General features: G+C 64.2%; 1 protein-coding gene across 5 annotated transcripts in view; it reads right to left on the bottom strand.

Moving 5' to 3' along the window:
* Nucleotides 1-883: 883 nt before the first annotated feature.
* SHC1 (SHC adaptor protein 1) overlaps nucleotides 884-17999 on the bottom strand; it is a 30378-nt gene continuing 13262 nt past the window's right edge. For 2 of the 5 annotated variants that reach the window (XM_030541888.1, XM_030541889.1), the window contains 12 exons: nucleotides 12735-12896; nucleotides 9253-9323; nucleotides 8463-8526; nucleotides 7518-7637; nucleotides 5897-5950; nucleotides 5519-5570; nucleotides 5112-5238; nucleotides 4720-4891; nucleotides 4294-4354; nucleotides 3694-3858; nucleotides 3249-3511; nucleotides 884-2784 (listed from right to left, as the gene is read on the bottom strand). In XM_030541888.1, coding sequence (XP_030397748.1) covers nucleotides 2656-2784; nucleotides 3249-3511; nucleotides 3694-3858; nucleotides 4294-4354; nucleotides 4720-4891; nucleotides 5112-5238; nucleotides 5519-5570; nucleotides 5897-5950; nucleotides 7518-7637; nucleotides 8463-8526; nucleotides 9253-9323; nucleotides 12735-12896 — 1440 coding nt within the window. In that variant the 3' untranslated portion in view covers nucleotides 884-2655. The other 3 variants (XM_030541891.1, XM_030541887.1, XM_030541892.1) reach the window with 3 other exon arrangements.

The following is a 17999-nucleotide window of genomic DNA, read 5'->3' as shown; positions in this document are numbered from 1 at the left end:
GCTGCGCCATGGCCCCGCGCGGGGGGGGGCTCCGCGCTGCGGCTCCGGCCCGCACTCAGGGCAGCCGCGCCGGAAGCGGAAGCTGGCCGGGCCCTACCACCGCGGGAAGGGGGGAGAACCATTCCTCCCGGGGCGGACCCCACCACTCCGCATGCGGTGGGAGGGGGACCGGGCGGGACAAACCATTCCAAAGGGAAGCGGGGGCACGGCCGCGATTAGGCTATTCTAGACTGGGGGCGGGGGTTGCTGGAACAAACCACTGCAGGCTGCTGGGTTCTGCTGCCCGCAGCTGGTCCCTCGCCAAGGCGGGGCCCCAGGCCCCCCACCCTGGGAGCTGATCCCCTCGCTGGGGCTAGAGGGAGGCCAACCCCCAGGGAGCCAGGAGCTGAGTGCCCCGTTCTGCCCCCAGGAGCCAGGGCAGGGCAGGCAGGGCAGGGCAGGGCGCTCCGCGCCCAGCTGGCTGGGGCTGTCCAGTCCGGCCTGGCGCGAGCAGCCCTCCTCGGTGGCTGAGCCCTGGCCCAGATCTGAACAGGGGGGCAGCTGGCCGTGGGGCTGGGGCAATGCTCTGCTGCCCTCCCGCTGCAGGGATGTTACCTCCTTTGCAGCCGCCAGCTGCAGCAGGAGGCACCCACCGGGGAGATCGCGGGCAGGGGAGGCCAAGCAGGGGCAGTTACTGGCCATGTAAAGCTGAGGGTCTAAGAGCCTAGGAGAGGGGCCGCTGGGGCCCAAAGGGCAAAGCATCAGCCTGCTGGTTGAGAGACCCCTCAGCCAAGCACACGCCCCATGTACGCTGGATAAGGAGCAGCTGCTGGACATGGATGCAGCATGCACCTTCCTGCACGGACCCCTCCCCTCACATCAGACAAGGAGCCACTCGCAGCCATGCATTAAAGAAATACTAACTTTAATAATAGCCATCCCCTTCCTTTGGTATAATCAAGACCTGGTAACAAATCAAACCCATATAAAGGAGAAAGAGAGAAGGGAGGAGAGAAAGCAAAACCCTCCCCCGCTCTGAGCCCAGGCTAACTCCTCTGAGGGGAACAGGAGATGGGAGGGGGAGGGTTACACTTTGGCTTCAGAGTATAACAATGTGCATGCAACACTGGGATCCCCACACTTCGTGCAGACCCAGCGGTGGACAGGCTCCATGCCCTGCAGGGGGAGGGCTCACCTGCCACTGCAGCAGAGCCTGGGAAGCCCAGAAGGATGCTCCCAGCGGATGCTGCTTAGCGCTGGCTGGAGAGAAACAGCAGAGCTCAGGCTAGCTGTCCTGTCCCCCTGGGACCTCAGCAACCCACTTGTTCCCTGATGTGGGGAGCTCTGGTTCCCCCTTCCGGCTGCGATCTTGTTGGGTGCTACGTGCTTCCTTTGGCTGCGTGGTTGGCCCAGGCCGAGCTAGGGTACAGGGAACTGGCTGTGTCACACCCTGCCCAAGGGGCAGCAGGACGTAGTGTACAGCACTGTTCCCCACCCACCCACCAAGGACAGGGAGCCAAGGGGCTCTTGCTCTCCTATGGAGAACCCCATTTACCCCATCTAATTTCCATCCGTGCCACTCCCTGGACACAGACTAGGAGTTGCCCTCCGGGACGGAGTGGGCCTGTGAGCAGCCTGCTACAGAAGGGGCCACCTGAGCCCTGCTTCCAGCCAGCAGGACGCTGGGATGGGACTGGGCCTGGCTGTGGCCTCTGGGAGCCAGTGGAGCCTTGTGTGAGGACAGGGGCTGTGCTCCCAGCACTGCCCCAGCAGCTAGGGTGGGCTGACTGCTCTCCCTAGCCCGCCCCAGGGCCAACTGCTTTGCATAAGTATCTGGGACCTGTGGAGGGTCAAGGCACAGAGTTAATACGTAAAGTGATCGGGTACATTCAGTGTGCGGCCGGCCCAGCCTTGTGCTTCGTGGAGCAGAGGGCTGGGTTCTCCTGGGGAGGGCAGGGGGCCCTCCACTCCCGCCCTCTGGGGAAAGTCTCCCTTGTTCTTGCCCTGTGCAGCAGGAGCCATGGCGCTGCTCTGTGGTGCAGTGGCTCTCCCAAAGGGGTCACACAGGTGGTGCCACCCATGGGTGCTGGCCCCTAGGGATTGCAGGGGAATGGCAGATGAGAATCCAGCCCTTCCCTGCTGGGGGTGAGCTGCCTCTCAGGGGAGGGCAGGGGCCAGGAGTGCTCTGCAACCTCCGGACAGGCAGGCCTCTGACCCAATAGGATTGACCCTCACCTTCCTCACAGAGGCTCAGCAGGCACTCAGAGGTCAGGGCAGGCTCCCTCCCACCCGCCCTGCCTGAGGGGGGGGATGAACACAGGGCGAGGGCGTGTGGTTGCAGTTGGCCTTCGGAGCAGTGCCCACAGCCACTCAGGCTGGATTTTGGTGCTCGAGGAGGTGGAGCCGTGGCTGGTGCAGCTCCCTGGATGCAGAAACAGGCTCCCTCCCTCTGCCCAGTACCCAGCCCTGGCTCCCCTGGCCGCCTCCACCTCTGCTCTGTCTCCGGAGGGGCTGTTGTGAGTCCAGGGAGTCTGAGCTCATGGCGGAGAGACAGGGAGCCCCAGGGCCTCCTGGGCAAGCAGTGGCTGAAACAGTCCAAGAGCCCTGCTGGCAGAGAGGGGATGAGAAAGCCAGGGTGAGCAGGGCCCAGGGGGCTCCACCAAGGCCTCCCACGCCTCACAGTCTCCTCTCTACGGGCTGCTGCAGGCACAGCTCGCTGCCCGCCGAGATGATGGGCAGGTGATTGTCCATGTGGTAGCTGATCAGGTGACTGACGCTCTCAAAGCGATGATCCTTCGTCCGCACCTGCAAGGGCCAGAAACGGGGCTCAAGGGATGGCCAGGAAGTGGGTGGAGCCAGGAGGCAGGTGCGCCCTCTTGTGACCAAATGAGACATGGCAGCACAAACCCAGCGGAGAGGAGCCAGTGTCCTGTTCCCTTGCAGGACCCGACTAAGGCATCTCCAGGAGGGAGGGGTGGCTGTATCCACTTCTGGGGTGGGGGTAACTAAGAGCCAATGGGGCTGAGCGGGAGCCAAGGCTGGAGCAGGGAAGGGCTCCTGTCAATCAATCATTCTCACACACAAGAACCCAGGAGCCGATGGGGGGCAAGAATATGGGGTGCTGGCCCTGTGGCCAGCGGGCACCCCAGGAAACCTGCAGTGGCTTGGCTATTCTCTGCACTCCCAGCTCTGGTTAGCTCTTCCCTTGAGCGCCAAGCCTGTAGGACTGAGGAAGGGAGCCCCCCGCCATGGCCCCAGGGCCAACTCACCACTCCCTCGGGGTCAACCAGCAGCAGGTGCTTGGGCTGCCCGCCCTGCAGCCCGGTCAGCACGTACTGGCCCGGTGTGGTAGTGCTCTCCCGCACCAGGAAGTCCCCGTTCACCTTCAGCAGCTTCTCCGCCTCCTTGCGACTCATCTTCCCGTGGTACCAGGGCTCCCGCCGCAGCTGCTCCTCCATGGAGGCCAGGAGCTGGGCTGGTGGCAGCCCCACCGGCACCGCGGGCGGGACCCGCAGGGCGTCCTCGAAGGGCTCTGCGGGGGAGAGGAGCAGGGGTTGGATGGGCATGGAGCCCACACTCACGCCTGTGCCCTGGGGCTCTAGACGGTTGGATAGAGGCAAGGCAGGCCCCTCAGCCCAGCAAACACGCAGAGCCAATCAATGCCAGCCCAGAGCTGGTGCAGAGGGCCAGCAGGATAGGCCAACCCCCACTCACTCATGTCGAAGAGGTCTCGCTGGGCACTGCCATTGGCCGTGCCCGGGATGCTGGCAGCAGAGGCCTGGCGTAACCTGTCCAGGTTCTGCACGTTGACGTAGGACGGGTCGTCAAACAGGTCGGTGCGGATGGCTGGGACAGCACCGGAGGCATATTTATCCCTTCCTGCATGGAAAGGAGCTGCAGTTAGCAGGGCTTGCCAGGCCCCCCCACCTCAGCTACAGGGTCCAACACCCCCCTGCTGGGCCTTGGGTTACCCCAGGAATTGCCGGCAGAGACCCCAGCTAGGGGGCAGCAGGGGGCCAGCCCCACTCTGCTGGGATCCCTTGATTTGCTCCATGTGATCCTAGCAAACCCAAAGAAGATGCAGAACCGGACCCAGGGATGTGAAAGTCTTGGGGCATTTTGCTCCTGACCTTGGCACACACAGGGAATGCTCAGAGATTAGCCTATCCCACTGCGGAGGGCTGCAGGGAGGCAATGCTAGAGCTGGCATCGCCGTGAGGGGCAGGAAGGTGTCCAAGCCGCACCATGCCAGGCCATACGGCCCCCAGCAGGTGGGCGAGGGAGCCTGTGGCACAACTGCCCATGATCCGGTACCTTGGGCAGGATGCTGCTGCTTCCGGGGGTCATGCTCTGCGCTGGACATCTGGCCCACAGGCTGCAGGAGGAAGAGACAGGCGTTGAGTAGCCAAGGCTCGGGCTGCTCCCTTCTCCTCTCCGTGCCCGCAGCACCCAGCTCCAGTGGCCTCCAGCCTGACCATCTGCCACCCATCCGACTAGCAACAGGCAGCGCCCCCTGTGCAGGGCCATACTCTGCCAGGTCGCACCCTGGGGTCATTGGCCAGGTGGCCCCAGGCCCGCAGCTCAGCCCTGAGTTGCTTCTCCTCTTTCCAGACACGCTATGGGGATGGCAGCTCCCCTCTGAGCTGGCACCAAGGGACCCTTCTGGCATGGCCCTGGGAAGGGGCGCAGTGGGACGAGCCGGTGGGAGCGACACCCTCACCCCCCATGAGCAGTGCTTACCAGTGTTGCCCCCAGGTGATTGGGCGTCGGTGCCACGCTGGCGCCGTCACGCAGCCGCATGTCCACCACGCCCCCCAGGGGCGGCTCTTTGCCGGGGAAGTCGTTGTAGTACTGGTGGTCCGATGGCTCTTCCTCCTCCTCATCCCAGGCCGAGCCGTCGAACCCGGCCATTCTAGGGGGTGGGGAGCAGTAGGTGAGCAGCAATGCAACCCAGCTCTGCACCCTCCACTCCCCCCTCCCGGCTCCATGCCCAGCGCCTCACCAAGGGCCCAGCAGGGCCTGGACTGGAGCCAGGCAGCCAGTGCATCCTGCCCAGAGCCCTGCCGGCTGGCCAGGGAGCTCAAGGGGCAACCCCTCCCAGCAGCATCCTCAGGCACTGCTGCCCCCCATACCTGTCGTGCGGAGTGACGAGCTTTGGGGGGTTTTTCAAGTACTGCTTGAAGCGCAGCTCAAAGGCCTGCCCAATGGTGCTGATCACGTCCTGCGCCAGGCCCTCGGGGCACTCCAGGATATGGCAGGCTGGGGAGGGAACGAACGCAGGGCTCAGGGGGAGGGACACCCCCCCCACACACACACACGCACACCCCGGGACTCTCGTTACACCCACCCCTGGCGGCAGGGCCCCAGCAAAGCAACTGTTGCTGCAGGCCTGGAGCCAGCCAGGGCATGCAGGGGGGTGGCCAACCTAGCTCTCATGGCCCCGGCTGGCTGGGGGGCAGCACTGGGCTGCGGCAGGCATCCAGCAGCGGTGGGGTTAATGGCTGCGCCAGCCAGCCAGGAGATGGCATGAGTCACTCACCTCTCTGATTGACGGGGTCTTTGGCAACATAGGCAACATACTCTGCAGTGTCCTGTGAGGAAGACGCAGTGGGTGAGGTGACAGCAGCACCGGAGCTGGGGGCGGGGGGCACCCCTACCCGTCACCCACAGCCTAGTGCTCAGCGCGCCAGCGGCAGTCCCAGGTGTGAGGCTAGGATGAAGGGCCAGGGGGATGTCCCAGGGCACCAGCCCAGCCCTGCTGGAGCAGTAAGGGGGGTGCCGGCCAGATGCAGGGGCTTGGGTCAGAACAGCACTGCGAGTGGGCCAGTTGTGGGGGAGAGCCCTGGGCAGAGGTGGGATGGAGCCCAGCCATCAGGGGAGCCTGGACACGAGCAAAGGCCCCCAGCTGCTCACTCACCGGGTCCCCCCCGGAGGCGAAGGAGATAGACTGCATGTGATGGTTGGCGATGATCTGTGGGGAAGGAAGAGTCCTTGGTTAGACTGTGACGAACTGGGAATGTTCTTCATGTTTTCTTTGAATGTTGGGTGGGTGCCTGTGACGCAGCAGGGAGAGGGAAGTGTTGGCCTGGGAAGGTGTGACGAACTGGGAATGTTCTTAATGTTTTCTCTGAATACTGTATTGGTGCCTCAGTGTCCCCATGGCAGTTCTTAAGTATCTGGCAGAGCAAAGGGCCAGTGCACCTAAATGCCTGACACTCTGTCTCCTAGCAACTGATGGCCTGGGCCCCTCCCCTGCAAAGGTGCCAGCTGAAGGTGTTGGAGACAAAGGGATCAGGTGACCTCCTGGCCCGGGAAAGGGGCTGAGCAGAAAGGAGGGGCTGGAAGGGGTGGTTAGTCTGGAGCTGGCTGGGGTCAAGGGTGGAGGGCAGACCTGGGGGTCTGGCTCACTGCCCCCCAGAATGGACCCGGCCGAGGGGTCCGGTTGGCTGTACCTACAAGCTCTGTTTTAGACCCTGTTCCTGTCATCGAATAAACCTCTGTGTTACTGGCTGGCTGAGAGCCACGTCTGACTTCAAAGTGGGGGTGCAGGACCCTGTGGCTTCCCCAGGACCCCGCTGGGGTGGACTCGCTGTGGGAAGTGCACGGAGGGGCAGAGGATGCTGAATGCTCCAAGGTCAGACCCAGGAGGTGAAGCCGTGGGAGCTTCTTGCCCTGAACAAGTCTGCTCCAAGGGAGAGGAGGCTCCCCAAAGTCCTGACTGGCTTGGTGAGGAGCAGTTCCAGAGCATCGCCCGGTGACTCCGTGACAGAAGGTTGCAGGGGAGTTTTGCTGGGACTGGCTGCATCGGGGATGGGAGACTTTCCTTGAGGCCAGATACCTGAGCAGGTAACATGAGAACCAGGAGGGGAGTTGGAGGCCAGGTGACACCTCTCCTAGGGAAATGGACAAAGGCTGGGGGAGGGGCGGGGGGAAGCTGGGTAAGAGGACTGGAGGGAGTTTCAGTTTGGAGCTCGCTGGGAAATGGAGGGGAACCCAGACTGGGCTCTGGCCTCCCTGGGGCCCCCCCAAGATGGACCTAACTGAGGGGTCCTGTTGTCTGTACCCGCAAGGCCTGTCTTGGACTGTGTTTCCGTTGTCTATATAAACCTTCTGTTTTATTGGCTGGCTGAGAGTCCTGGTGAGTTGCAGGAAGTCGGGGGTGCAGGGCCCTGTCTCCCCCAAACTCCATGACATAGACATAGCACCCGGTTGCTTTCCCCAGCCAAGGATGCCTGTGGGGGGGAGGTACCCCCAGGGACATGCGGTCTGCATTCGACCTTCGGACGCCCCCTGGAGCTGGCAGCCATGGACCGGCCCGGCACAGTGCCCTGTACTGTGGCATCATGGGCCTGGGTCGAACCAGTGACCCTCTGTGGGGGGCCCAACACACAGGGTACAAGGGGCAGGCCAGGCCTGTGTCCCCCAGGTAGATAGGGAGCGGAGCTGCGGACTGGGTATGCAGGGGTGCGAGCCCCACGCTGGTTGTTCCCCAGCCAGAGCAGGCTAGGAGGGGGCTCTGTGGCCCCCGCAAGGCTCACCTGTTTGCAGTCGGACGCCATGAGGTTGAGGCTGCTGGTGGAGATGGTGAGGGTGATGGGCATGCCGGCGAACTTGAGGTTGCTCTTCCCCAGGATGGAGTTCAGCGAGCGGCCGCAGGGCTGCAGAAGCAAAGGGCCGTCTGCTAGGGGGCTGGGGCCAAGAATTCCCCCTCCCCCCGCCAAGGCAGGCCCCCGAGCGCCCAGGGCTCAGCACTTCGCATCTCCCACCCCAGGCAGCCCCAGGCCTGGCACCTGGGAGCCTCTCCATAGCAGAGTGCGCAGGCCCTGGCCTCAGTCACACCAGCTCCCTGGCAGCCCAGCCCCTGTGCAGGCCGGGAAAGGCAGCAGCCCAGCCCCTCCGGCCTGGCTTAGCACTCCATCTGCCCCCACCTCACATCCATTAACCAGCAGCAGGGCGCCCTGTGCACTGAGTGGGGGAGGGCTGCACTGGAGCAGCCAGCGTCACTCCTCCATTAGCGCCAGACAGGGCCGCTATTGATCAGCCCCCCGCAGCGGGGGACCTATCCCAGCCCAGCCGCGGCTGCCATCCCACTGCCGGGGCAGCCACAGGGGCTGGTCAGGAGAGGGCTGAAGGCTCCTGCTCCAATAGATGGGGGGGAAGCATGGGAGTGCACAGGCACCTCCCCAGCACATAGTGTCCCGTCCCCCCGCGAAGCCTCCTGCCAGACACCAGCACTGCCTGATTCCTAGACCCCGGAGTCAATTCCCGGTTCTGACCCAGCTGAGCGAGGCCTGGTCCTTCCCGCCCCCTGGGGTGTGTGGGAGAGAACATAAGTGCGTGAGAGGCGAAGGAGTCGAGTCCTGGCCTTTTGCCTCTGCACCTCCACCATGTTCGCCCCTCGCCCACGCCCCCACCCCTGGCCCCAGACTCTGGGTTCCTGCTCAACTGCCAGAGTGCGCTACCTTTACCCGGCCTGGCCTTACCTTCCTCCTCCGGACGGCTCCTTTGGCACTGGGCACTGCCTCGCACACCAGGCTGATCGCCTCCCTGCGGGGACCACAGGGCAAAGTCAGGGCAGCCCCAGGAGCGGCCAGGCCCCCGCCATTTCCCCCAGGGACCCCCCCTTCCCCCAGTATCCCTTCCCCCAGGCCTGGTGACACACAGACTCCTCTGTGCTGGGAGGGCAGGTACAGATCTTAGCCCACTTGGGGTGAGTGAAGCTAGAAGGAGCATGGAAGCGGCTCTGCAAGGGGGATCGGCCCTGCCCCCCAAAGAGGCTGCAGTCATTCATACACACCAGCCTTGTACAAAGGGGCCAAGGGTTGTGGGCTGGATGCAGAAAGGAGAGGATGGGAGACCCTTCCCAGCCCCTCCCGAGAGTCTACATCCTCTCCAGGCAGACATAGCGGAGAGACACGGTCGGTGCCTCCTTTGCCTGGCAGAGGCTGGGGTGAGCACCTGGTTTCACTAAGAAGCACTGGTCTCCCTGGCACCTTCTATGCAGCTGCCATTCAGACCCCAGCACGCTCCTTGGCAGCTGCCACCCAGCAGCATCGGGTGGGCGGCAGGGGGCACCGTGGGATGTGTTCTGGACCCGGAGTGACCTGGCTGCTCAACCGCAAGGCACTGGGTCAGAACCCACTCTCCGGGTCCGTGGGCTTCAGCGCAGGGGGTACGTGCGGATGCACCTTCCTGCGTGGGGCCTCTCTGCCCACACCCAGCGTCCGAGCGCCTGTGGGGCTCCCAGGAGACGGGGGGGGACCTGTGGCTCACCTGGTTACCTGAGTCCTGGTGTTGAAATCCAGCGCCCGCATGGACTGGAGAACTTCCACACAGCCCATGTACTGAGAGAGCGAGAGAGTGCACATCAGATGCCAGGATAGGGGTCAGCCCTATGACCCCCCCAAGCTTGCTGGGATGGCACAGACCAGCCCCGCCTGGCAGCAGGGCTGCAATGCTGGCAGGCTGCTCCCCTGCATCAGCTCAGCACTCAGGGCCTCCCCCAGCCCCCAAGCACCGCAGGGTGAGCTGCAGGGGTGGAACAGGGGAGGGACTGTGTCTGGGCACTGGCTGCCTCACCAAGGGCCATGTACGGCTCCCCACGACCCCCTGTGGGCTCACACCGGGAGGTGGGGAGCAGAAATACTACAGCGCTAAAGAACCCTCCCTGTGTTTCTCTAGGGGAGGGTCTGGGCTGGTGCCTGGCTCTGGGGCACCATCCCTGAGATGCCAACGCCCTCCAGGCACCCCCTGGGGGATTTCACCACACAAATCCCAGCAAAACTGTGGTGCCAACCCCACCCCTGCTGCAGCTCAGCCACTGCACACGCCCAGCCCCTGGCCCCAGAGCAGCTCAGTCACTGCACACGCCCCCGGCTCCAGCCCCAGGGCAGCTCAGTCACTGCACACACCCAGCCCCCAGCCCCAGGGCAGCTCAGCCACTGCACACACCCAGCCCCCAGCCCCAGGGCAGCTCAGCCACTGCACACGCCCAGCCCCCAGCCCCAGGGCAGCTCAGCCACTGCACACGCCCGGCCCCAGGGCAGCTCGGTCACTGCACACACCCAGCCCCAGGGCAGCTCGGTCACTGCACACACCCAGCCCCAGCCCCAGGGCAGCTCAGCCACTGCACATGCCCCCGGCCCCAGCCCCAGGGCAGCTCAGCCACTGCACACGCCCCGGCCCCAGCCCCAGGGCAGCTCGGTCACTGCACACGCCCTGGCCCCTGGCCCCCAGCCCAGGCATTGCAAGGAGTTAGTAGGAGGAACCCACCATTCCTTGCAGGGGTCAGTAACCCACCCTCTCTGCTTCCACGACCCAGCCCCTCTGGACCCTCAGGAAGGGCCCTGCACCACCCAGGGCTGGAGGAGCCAGGACACCCAGGGGCTCGGGGGATGGGGAAGGTGTGTGTGTGGGGCGGAGATGCTAGATGATTAAAAGGGCACATTCAAAATCCCCATTCCCAGGATGGTTTTGGGAGCCCGCCTCTCTTGGCTGATGCCAGCTGGGTAGCACTGGCCCTGCGGGCGGTTGCTCCCTGCTCCTGGCTCGGCTAGGCACTCATGCCAGACACAGTAACTCTCATGCCTGCCTACCAGAAAAAAAGCTTCTCTATTCAGTGTCCCGTTTGTGGCTTTGATGCTGGGGGGAGGGGGGCAGGGGGGCTTCTCTGAAGAGTTCCATCCAGCCTTCTCTGTCTGTTCCTATGCTGTGGGGATGGGGGCTCAGGGCTCTGAGGGGAGGACCCCAGCAAGGGACTCTGAGCAGGGCCTCCTGCGAGCCCCTGCAGGCTGGAAACGGGGCTGTGTAATCCTGGCTCAGGTCACAAGTGAAACGAGCTGGCTGGTCTCAGCCTGGTGCTCCGTGTGCATGTCCTGCCCAAATGCATTGCACACACCCAAGATATAGACACCCAGGCTGTGAGCTACATCAGCAGAGCTGGGGGGGGAGCAGGGGGCTGCCCGACAGAGCTGGGTGTGGGAAGCTGAGCCCCCTTCCCTGGTCCTGCCCCAGCCCCCGAGGCAGCACTCGGTAGCAGGAACCAGGGCAGCCAGCCAAGCTGAAAAGCAAACAGGAAAAGACCAGCCAAGCTGGTACGCAGGGGGAAGTGCCCCACCACGCACGTGGCTCTGCAGGCTGAGCTCACCCCGTGGAGGGAGACGGACAGGAGCACCACAGCACCAAGGCTGAGCTGCGGTACTGGGCTCTAGGCACACACGAGTCTGGCTTGGTGCTGCCCTCTGCCGCATGGCACCAGTGCTGCAGTGCCATTGTGGGAGGCTCTGTCCCCAGGGCCCAGGGCAGGGATTAAGCAGCACCCACGGATTGCGTCCAGGTATGACACCTCCTCCTCAGTTACTGGGAGTGGACCACATCCACCCTGACTGAATTGGCCTTCAACACCGGTTCTCCACTTGTCAGGTAACTCCCTTCTCTTCACGTGCCAGTATATATTTATGCCTGGATCTGTAATTCTCACTCCATGCAGCTGAAGAAGTGGGCTTTCTACCCACGAAAGCTTATGCCCAAAGAAATCTGTTAGCCGTGAAGGTGCCACCGGACTCCTCCTCGTGTGGGTCTGGCTGGGCAGTTCAAGGCACGCGGGGTAATGGGTGATCCAGCACATGGTGCAGCCCAGAGACTTTGATCCCAGCATGCAGTGCTCCTGCTCCACCTCCACTCCAGCGGCCAGGCAGCAAAGCATGCTGGGAATTGCAGTCTCCACAGGCAGCTCCGACAAAGCACCCCATTGCCAAACCAAACGCCCGTCGGATGGAGTGCAGGGGTCCCTGCATGGAGTGACAGGAGGTGCCGGGCACTGCGGGAGGGACTCCCAGCTGGGGGCAGGGGCTGGCAGGCTGTGCTGAGTCATGGGCAGGGGGAAGGCTCCTGGCCACCTGCATCTGCTCGGCAAGTGCCTCCGTGCCCGACAGGCTCCTGGCCCAGCGCACAAGGCTGCCTCGGGGAGACGGGCACCAGGGCCAATCAAGAGACTGGTGCCAATGCAAGCGAGGGAGCCTGGCAACACTTCTCCAAGGAGCAGCTGTGTGCTGGAGAGCTGCCTTGAGCTGACTGCCTCCTACAGCACCCGTCTGCATGGGCATCTGCCTGGAGGACTTGGAAGGCACGCTGATCCCAGCTGCCCCCACCCCGCCTGCCACACCACTCCACTCGCAGCGGATGTGGCAGCCGCTGGCCCAGGGGCTTAGAGACAACAGTGTGCCCCCGGGTGCCATCTACGGCCCTCCGGAAGGGCGGGGGGCCAGCCAGCTGTGGCTGAGGTGCACGAAAGGGGAAGAAAACCCCACTGGGCACACAAAGGAAGCAGCTGTTTCCAGAGCAGCTCCCCTCCCAGGCCAAAGAGGAGGGGCCCCCAGCAGGCAGAGGTTTGGAGCCCTTGGGTGAAGGGCAGAGGTACTGGAGTCCCCAAGCAGCAGCACTGCGGGGCTGCTGTCCATGCAGGCTATGACAGCGCCCAAGTTCAGAGACATGCCCTTCCTGGCCCTCCCGTTGTCTCCTCCAAGCCGATCCTGGCCTCCCCTGTGCTCCCCCTGGACGGCAGTGCACAAAGTGGAAAGTGCCATCTGTGCCAGATCGGCAGGGTGAGCTCCCCACACACTGCCCTGCCCGGGGGCTTCTCTGCTGGGGCGGCAGGGGCGTAGAGCAGTGCCCCCTGCTGGGGGGCTAGGACAGCTGCTCAGGCAGGTGTGGTCACCCCCCCTCCCCACCCTGCCGGGGCGCCCCACTGCACTCACCCTGACGAGATAGGAGACACCAGGGCCCATGACCTTGTCGTCGGGGTGCAGCCAGCCACGGGTGGGCTTATTGACGAAGCTGCCGTGGCGGGTCCATTCGTCGCCCCCCAGTTGGCCGCCTTCCACCCGCGTCTTCTTCCCACAGCTCAGCTTGTTCATATCCTGGGGACAGACAGCAACAGGCCCCACTGAATTGGGGCTGGAGGCACCCGCTGTAGCCAGCACTGCACCCGGCTCCTCGAGGCTCTCCGCCTCCTTCATGCCGACAGCCGAGAAGCCCCGCAGGCTGAGCAGGTTGGCGGGGTAGGAGAGCTTCAGGTTGGCCATTTTGGGGAAGAAGGAGCACAGGGTGGTGGGGCTGTCCTCGGACTCCGACGAGAGCTCCCCGATGGGCAGCATGGGGCTGAGGGAGGACGACGACAGGGAGCCAGGCAGGGACTGCGTGGCGATGAGGGACTCCACTGGGGACCCCGGGGACCCCGCGCCGGCCACTGCCTCCTCCAGGGAGGAGACCGACTCGTTCCGGAGGTGGCTGTATTTACTCTTCTGCAGCAGATCCATGCTGGAGGGGCTCGGGCAGGCCAATGGCTCCGGAGCAGGGAGTGAGGTGGCAGCCCCCCAGAGAGGCAAGGAGCCTAGGGCAGCCAGCACCCTGCAGAGCAGGAACTCCAGAAACATGGGGCTAGGCCAGCGCCCATGCCAGCCCCATTCCAGCGCAGCATGACCGCTGGCAGAGCCAGCCCCAGCAATCCCAGCACTGAGCCCCTAGCCAAAGGGTGAGCGTCACCAGGAGCAGGCAGGAGGGAGCAGCAGCGTCTGTTCACAGTCAAAGGTCATCTCCCCGCGACACACAGCCCTGGGTGCACCAGCGCTCCCCAGGTCCGACGAGCCAGCGGGCTCCCACCTCGTTACAGCCAGTCAATAACAAGCAGCATGGCGAGGACAGGACAGGGAGGGACACGCCGGTGCAGCCAGCTGCAGAGCAACCCCTGGCCCCTGCCCGATCCCAGCTCAGCTGCAGAGAGAGGAAGCAGGCGAAGCCACTGGCGGCACCCGAGGGGGCCGTGTGCTCAGCACTCCAGTGGGCGAGGCAGCCGGAGCCACAGGCTGAGCCCAGGCTGCTGCTCCTTCACCTGTCAGGAGATCCTCAAGCTGTGCTGCCCAGAGACCATTGTCCAGTCCAGCGCCTCGCACCCTGCCAGCACTCCCAGCCTGCTGCACCAGCCCAGCTCCCGTCACCAGCTAGCAGGAAATCAAAGGCATGAATATTTAAAGTCCGGAGACAAGGCAGCCACAGAGTGTGTTCCAGCCCAGCCTGGCTGCACTCCGGGCACCAGCCTGGAGCCGACGAGGCCCCCTCTGTGAGCTTGGCGGGGGTCCCGTGGGCAAGGAGAGATGTGGCTGGCGCACGTGTCCAGCCACGGCCTGGGGCCCCAAAGCCGCAAAGAGGAGTAGGGCAGAGACCGAGCAGGGCCAGGTGCTGTGGATCCGGCCGGGCAGGGCTCAGGAAGCTGGTGCGTTCAGCCGGCCTCGGCCAGAGGTTCCCCAGCTGCCAGAAGCTGGGGAGGGAGCTGCTGCAGCCGCTGCTAATTGCTGCTGCTTCCTGCGTGGAGCTGGCGCTAAGTGACTGCGGCTCCCGGGAGAAGAGAGGGGGCTCCTGCCAATCGGAAGGGCAGTGCTGACTCACAGCCTCTGCCCACAGCCTGTCAAGGGGAGCCTCTCTCGCTGGCTCCCTCCCGAAGGGGTGGGGTCGCAGGGAGTATCTAGAGCAGAAAATCAAGGTCATGGGCGTGGGGCGGAGCCAGAGCAGGGGGCTCTGCCTGCTGAGCACATGGGGGCAGCACAGACTGGAGGTGCCCTCTCTCTGCAGGGACCCGTGGGCTTGTGTGCCAGGTAGGGGCAGCACAGCTCCCCACGCTCAGCCCTTTCCCCCATCCGGCCCACCGTCCCCGGGTGCCAGCAGGATGGGTAGAGCAGGGCCCCGCGGCACAGAGCAATGGGCTCCCCCAGCACCCCATTCCAAACTCCCCTTTCTGTGCTGTGCACCAGACTTTGAGCCCCTCCTGCTGTGGGTGAAGAGAGCCTTCTCCTCTGCAGCGCCGCCACCCGCAGCAGCCGTTTGCAGACCCACCCACACACCGAACGTGCCCCTGCCCTTCCCAAACCTCCTAGTCTCTCTGAGCACCGAGCTTCTTCCAGCACTGCGGGTGCAGGGGGCAGCACACCGGGGCACGTGAGACCCTAACCCCATGTTCTCACGCCCTTTGCGTGTCACTTTCACCCAGGCCCAAGCTCCAGGAAGGGCAGCCCCACCCCCCCCACATGCTGCTGCAGCCAGCCCTGGACATGGCAGCACTGGGCTGAGGCCAGAGGCCTCCACGGCAGACTCAGGTTGGAGTTCGTACTAACTGAGGCGCGAGAGGGATACAATCAGCAACTTGCAAATTGGCAGCTCCCCACTGGGCCACAGGCCCGTGTCTGGAGAACACGGAGCTCTCTAGCCCAGCAGCCCTCACTAGCGTTCAGAGTTAATGCCTAATTTAGGCCACAACACTCAGAGCTATTGTTTCAGGCTCTCTGCAGACTCAGGACAACAACTCTGCCTCAGTTCCATGCAAAACCCTTTGGCTGCTTTGCAGCCAGAAGGGCTGGAAACACAAGGGTTGGACTCCATAGCAAACCGTGCTGAGCACCAAAGACCCTGGCTCAGCAGTGGACCCAACGCCCCTTCTGACCACTCTGGCTCTGAATGGAGGCTGAGAGGCCGGAGCTGAGCCCCGCAGGGCAGGTCGGGTATTCCTGGGCACTGCGACCCCTCAAAGCAGAAGCATGAGTAAAACACTCCCAGAGCCAGACACATCGCATGGGAACTCCGGCTCCGAGCCACGGAGCAGCACCATCTCACCACGGCCACCCCCTCAGCCCAGGTGTCAGCGCCTGCCAGCTGCTGTGTGAACCCTGGCAGGCAGCCACGCGCAGCGAGGGAAATGGAAGGCTGGCCAAGGCTGGAAATAGCCTCCTGAGCGGAGCGTGACGCGTCGCAAAGGGACTGCTGCTAACTATAGCAGGGAGGCTCAGCTGGCCTCCAGGAACCACCAGCACCACAGGGGAGAGTCCTTGGGCGCAGCAGTGATACCCCTGTGTGCACCCCCCAGGGAGATCTCTGTGCATCCCCCACCCCACGGCGATCTCCTGTGCACACACACCTCCTAGCAGGATTCACCAGTGCTCACCACAGCCTCTCGCACCAGGTCCCCTGCACAGTCCGTGATAGAGCAGAGCTCACCCTGGCCTGGGGCCCAGCAGCTCTGCACAGCCACTTGAAAGAAATGCAGGAAGCCTGGGGCCAGGAAGCAACGACTCACCTACCCGGCATTTTCCTGAGCCAAGCCCTGTGCATTCCACCTCACAGCCTAGCCAGGCGGCATGCTCTTGGCAGGCAATGGAGGGGGCTCGTGCCCCCCAAAGGCCAGACAGCTGCGCACTGCCCTCTGCTGGAAGGGGCAAACAGCCAGCCAATGGAAATGGAGTCAAAGGTCACAGAGCATTTTCCAGGAGAGTCCAGGCATCCCAGGCACCCTCTCCCCCATTGAGAGCCCGGCCTCTTGTCTCCAGCCCTGCACCAAGGTGCTTTGCCCTACCTGCCTATCATGCCTTGGGATGGGGGGCTGGAGCCGTGCCCCACCACTCTGCCAGCGGCATCAGGTGCCTGGGGCAGAGCAGCCCCAGCAGTAGCGGGAGGGAGGAAGAGCTCTCCAGCGCCTGAACCCCCCTGCTCTGCGCCTTTTCCACCCCCCCTTGAGCCAAGGGTCTGTTCCTTGCCCGCCCCACCTCCTTGGAGCAGCTTCCTACAGCGCAGGGGCAAGGATCACAGCTGGCTGGAGTCACACACAGGAAGCAGCTGCCCTTGGGAGCAGGGAGTGAGGGGCAAAGGGAGCAGCTCAGGGCTTTGCCTTAACTCCTTCACTCCCAGACTGGGCCCAGCCCCAGAGCACAGGGGTGGGGGAGCAGGCACGGGCAGTGAGGACTTGGTGTGGGGCTCCACCAACCGATCCCAAACGAGACTTGATCCTCTAACTCACTCCTGATCCGCAGGTTCCCCTGATATCCCAGCCAGACTCCCCCAGCTCTGCCAGTACCCCTCAATCCTGACCCGCAGCTCTGGGCTCCCCCCCTCAGCTCTGCCAGTAACACCTCAATCCTGACCCGCAGCCCCGGCTATCCCAGCCCTGGGCTCCCCCTCCCAGCTCTGTCAGTGCCCCTCAATCCCGACTCGCAGCTCTGGGCTCCCCTCCCAGCTCTGTCAGTGCCCCTCAATCCTGACCCGCAGCCCCGGCTATCCCAGCCTTGGGCTCCCCCTCCCAGCTCTGTTAGTGCCCCTCAATCCCGACCCGCAGCCCCGGCTATCCCAGCCTTGGGCTCCCCCTCCCAGCTCTGTTAGTGCCCCTCAATCCTGACCCGCAGTCCCGGCTATAGCAGCCCTGGGCTCCCCCTCCCAGCTCTGTCAGTGCCCCTCAGTCCCGACCCGCAGCTCTGGGCTCCCCTCCCAGCTCTGTCAGTGCCCCTCAATCCTGACCCGCAGCCCCGGCTATCCCAGCCTTGGGCTCCCCCTCCCAGCTCTGTTAGTGCCCCTCAATCCCGACCCGCAGCCCCGGCTATCCCAGCCTTGGGCTCCCCCTCCCAGCTCTGTTAGTGCCCCTCAATCCTGACCCGCAGTCCCGGCTATAGCAGCCCTGGGCTCCCCCTCCCAGCTCTGTCAGTGCCCCTCAGTCCCGACCCGCAGCTCTGGGCTCCCCTCCCAGCTCTGTCAGTGCCCCTCAATCCCAACCTGCAGCACCGGCTATAGCAGCCCTGGGCTCCCCCCTCCAGCTCTGTCAGTGCCCCTCAATCCTGACCCGCAGCCCCGGCTATCCCAGCCTTGGGCTCCCCCTCCCAGCTCTGTTAGTGCCCCTCAATCCCAACCCGCAGCTCTGGGCTCCCCTCCCAGCTCTGTCAGTGCCCCTCAATCCCAACCTGCAGCACCGGCTATCCCAGCCTTGGGCTCCCCCTCCCAGCTCTGTTAGTGCCCCTCAATCCCAACCCGCAGCTCTGGGCTCCCCTCCCAGCTCTGTCAGTGCCCCTCAATCCTGACCCGCAGCTCTGGGCTCCCCTCCCAGCTCTGTCAGTGCCCCTCAATCCTGACCCGCAGCTCTGGGCTCCCCTCCCAGCTCTGTCAGTGCCCCTCAATCCTGACCCGCAGCCCCGGCTATCCCAGCCCTGGGCTCC

Source organism: Gopherus evgoodei, chromosome 24 (assembly GCF_007399415.2).
Source record: "Gopherus evgoodei ecotype Sinaloan lineage chromosome 24, rGopEvg1_v1.p, whole genome shotgun sequence".
In the NCBI taxonomy this organism is placed as follows: domain Eukaryota; kingdom Metazoa; phylum Chordata; order Testudines; family Testudinidae; genus Gopherus; species Gopherus evgoodei.
The sequence above is the reverse complement of the archived record's forward strand: the minus strand, read 5'-3'. Positions and strand labels throughout refer to the sequence as shown.